This window comes from Monopterus albus, unplaced genomic scaffold, assembly GCF_001952655.1.
Source record: "Monopterus albus unplaced genomic scaffold, M_albus_1.0 scaffold49.1, whole genome shotgun sequence".
NCBI classification, from domain to species: domain Eukaryota; kingdom Metazoa; phylum Chordata; class Actinopteri; order Synbranchiformes; family Synbranchidae; genus Monopterus; species Monopterus albus.
Window position 1 is genome coordinate 916,767 of NW_018127929.1, and position 4,073 is coordinate 920,839.

General features: G+C 41.5%; 1 protein-coding gene across 3 annotated transcripts in view; it reads left to right on the forward strand.

The window, feature by feature from the left end:
- fam78ab (family with sequence similarity 78 member Ab) overlaps window positions 1-3,132 on the forward strand; it is a 12,717-nt gene extending 9,585 nt beyond the window's left edge. For all 3 annotated transcript variants that reach the window (XM_020600854.1, XM_020600853.1, XM_020600852.1), the window contains one exon: window positions 1,384-3,132. In XM_020600854.1, the coding sequence (XP_020456510.1) occupies window positions 1,384-1,909 (526 nt within the window). In that variant the 3' untranslated portion in view covers window positions 1,910-3,132. The remainder of the gene's footprint in view (window positions 1-1,383) is intronic.
- The last annotated feature ends 941 nt before the right edge of the window (window positions 3,133-4,073 follow it).

The window sequence follows — 4,073 nt, forward strand, 5'->3', positions numbered from 1 at the left end:
GTTCTCACCCTCTCAGTTAGTCAGCTTCAGCCTGACATTGAGAGGCTGGTCAAAGCCAAAGACCAGCTTCATGTGTCTCACTAATAGTGTCAAACTGCTGCTATTTACTGTTAATATGTACATGCATATGGACATAATTTGTGGCTAAATAAAGATTCATTTGCTTTGTATTTGCTTCCTGTTCTTTGTACAAAGAGTGAAATGTTAAATACCTTTATAATAAACACATTTCAATCAGAAAGTGCACCAGGAAACCCCCCCCACCCCGCTGCCGTCCACCCAACTCTCAGCCCAGTAACGCATTTTCATTTTGGCCCTCCGAGGGGAAAAGTTTGGGCACCCCTGCACTAGAGATTTTCAGCTATACTGTAGGTACAGAAATTATTAGACACAATAACCTTTGACATAAGGAATCCTGTGGTTTGTTGTAATGTGCCAAAGCCGATCTTTCAGGATTTTGGTTTATTACAACTTGAACTCCTTCCCTCTGGACGGCGCTACAGGTCACTGTGCGCCAAGACAAGCTGGCACAAGGACAGTTTCTTCCCCCGGACTGTCACTCTGACTAACACTTAACCCATGACAGTATGACTGGACAATAACCCTCAGTGCAATACTTGTAAATTTACCTTGTACATATAGATCCGTCAAATGCATATAGACTGTGTATATAGTACTTTATTTTCATTCTTAATGCACATTACTTCTTTACTTCTGTTCTCAGCCTTACATTGTTTACTTGCCCACTGCTGCCTTACACAAGGACATGTACATATGCACTGAGAGCCGCTGTACCAGAGTCAAATTCCTCGTGTCCAACACACCTGGCCAATAATCAGAATCTGCTTTATTGGCCAGGTGTGTCGGACACATGAGGAATTTGACTCTGGTACAGCAGCTCTCAATGGGTATGTACATGTCTTTATGTAAGGGGCAAGTAAGTAAAGCTTATTCTGATTCTGAACTTGAGACTTATTTCTGTAGTTTTGGCCTTGATTTCTATCATTAATAAGAATTCTGACATCACTAAACAAGAAGTCAGACGGGTCAAGAAAAATATAAGGTATATAAGTTATAAACATCCATCACACTTTACAGACAACTGGTTCCACTTTGGTTTACTTCATTTGCATAAAGTTTTCCTGTGTAATTAGAGGTTGTTACACATTATTCACATGTGCTCACATCTGGTTTTGTATCCAAAGAAAGTGGTTCAAATAATCAACTAAACTGCTGACTTCCTTCTTGCTGTTTGTCTTTCTTTGATGCACCTTTGTAGCGATGATAATGAATACATTATTGTAACCTACAGAAATAATGAACACTCCATCCAAAGCTCCATTGCTGATGAAATCCTCCCCTCTGACTTCTCTCAAATTCCAGGTCAAGTTGGGAGCTCCCTGACCTGCGAGACGGCAAGATTCAAGCCATCAGCGACTCAGATGGTGTCAACTACCCTTGGTACGGCAACACCACGGAGACCTGGACAGTAGTGGGCCCCACCAAAAAGGACAGCAAATTCACTGTTAGTATGAATGACAATTTCTACCCCAGTGTGACCTGGGGTGTGCCGGTCAGCAACAGCAATGTGCCTCAGCTTAGCAGCATTCGCCGCGACCAGAGTTTTACGACCTGGCTGGTGGCCATCAACCAGGCCACCTCAGAGACCCTGGTCCTGCAGACAATCCGCTGGAGGATGCGGCTTCACATCAAAGTGGACCCAGACAAGCCTCTGGGTCACAGGGCTGTTCTGGATGAGCCCATTGCCCAGGAACAGCCGCAGATCCTTGGCAAGAATGAGTCCATCCCCCCTAATGCCATGGTCAAACCCAACGCCAACGATGCCCAAGTACTTATGTGGCGGCCAAAGAATGGTGACCCTGTGGTGGTCATTCCACCCAAATACTGACCAGACTGGCCTTGGCTGCCTTAAACTCATTTGTTCCCTTTCTTTTGTTCCTGCTCTTCACCAGCTCTCACTGCTTTAACTCTGATATTCATTTTCTTTTTGTTGCCTCTCTGTTCCTCTTTTCTGTTTTAAAAGGACTGTCAGAAAGAAAAACAGGCAGAGACTAATTAAACCAGCTCTGAGGAAAAGACCAGCTGTTGCTTTGAGGCCGGAGTAAACGAACCGCAACCATTCTACCTTCAAACCGTGTTGGGTTTCACTGTGCTAAATGAAGTCACTGCAAAATGAAAAAACAAAGAGATTTTTTTAATTTAAAATTTTGTATTTTGGCTGTTTTGGCCACATGATATGAGGTTTGTGAATGAGGCTGGAATAGAATACAGTATTTACATGACCATGTCTGCACACGTGCTACATACATGGATATGCACAAATCTATACAAATATAGTACCAGTTGTGTTTTTATTTATGTGGTGTGAGAGAGTGCATTCAGTTTTGTTTGTTGTTGTCATGGTCATGTGGTTCACATGGCAAATTGGGCGACATTTGAGTTTAGTACTTTTTTTAAGAATGTGCAAGACGTTCAATCCATGCTGCCTTAGGTTTACATTGCTTTCCACTGCAAACTTTTTAGCCTTAAACAAAGTGCAATGCAGTATTTTGCTCATTCTCCCCATCTCCTCCTGACTGTTGGTGCTGGCATGTGTGGGTTTAGGACAGGAACGATACTATATGTTCATTTAACTGACAAATGCACTGTCTAAAAAGTACAACCAGCATTATGTGTAGACACAGTTACACAACCAAGTTAAGTACTTGTGTTTCAAGTGCATTATGCAAGAGAAGAAATGCTGTGTGTGCATGGACACCCAGAAAACGCCCGTAAAGCCAACTATTGTCAGTAGCACATAACAGTGAAGTATTCATGCAATTACAGCTTGAGCAACAGTAATGAAAAGCACTTCTCTGTTAACCTCATTTCATTCACTGTACTCTATCTAGTTGTGGTTGTTGCATTCAGTGTCCAAGAACAAGTTTTCCTTTCTCTGTATCAGTCCATCTCAGGGCCTCTTTTCACTTCCTTCCCTTCTCTTTTTCCATCCATCCTGATTTGCATACCGTTTCTTGCCACAGAAAATAAATGTCTGCATTGCTCACATTGAACAATCAATACTTTTATGACTGGAAAATAAAAACAGCAGGATATCTGCTGTGCACAATCCTCTTTTTGTTATCTTTTCTCCACTTGTCTGACAATCTTGTACACATGTCTATGTTTTTTGGTTTCCTTTAAATCAATACTATCCATTTTCTTTCTATAATTAGTCAAAACGTGTCTCTCCTGCATCCTCAGTCATCTCTAGTCTTAATCTGCAGACTTTTCCCCCCTTCCACTCCTCCGTTCCTTTCCCCTGCCTTCCCCTCTTCTTTTCTCTTGCTTTTCATCTGTTGTTGCGACTGAAAAACAGAGCAGGAGGCATGCAAGTTTGATCCCAACTGCTCGGTTGGCATATAGATGACCCACTTCTCAGTTGTAGCTCTCGCTGCAGAAACATGGGACTTGTCTTCCTTTATTTCAGTGCCAGTTAATGTAAGACACACACATAAACAAACAGCTCTGGTCAGTTAAATACAACATTAAATGAGATTATGCACATTTAAATGTTAATCTTCAGTGGCTACAGCTGCAAAGTAAAAACTGCAAAATGTCCCTCTCTCTTAAAAGCAAAGAGAGGGACACTAAATGTGACATCTGGGTTTCTTTTATCTCCTCATTATGAGAAGCCATAATAGTGGTATACACACTTGATACTTTTTAAAAATGTGCAAATGAGCTCTTTAAGGGTTCTGTTAACGGCGCCCTTTCAAGTTCACTGTTCCCACCAAGTCCCCGTGTTTTTGGATCCAACCAAAGAAACAATCTGCATGCAGTCTGACCTGCTCATGTATTTCACAAAGATCTGTGAGCTGCTACTGTTTCAGTGTATTAGCATCTCCTTACTATTACAAAGCACTCAGGCTTTTAAACTTGGTTCAGACCACATTTCTTTGAATTTCTTAGGACATTCTCTCCACTCTACAATTACAAAACTAATCTGTGTATTCATCTAATTGATTTGGTTGATATTTCTTCCAAGACTTTACCATAATACTATGATATTG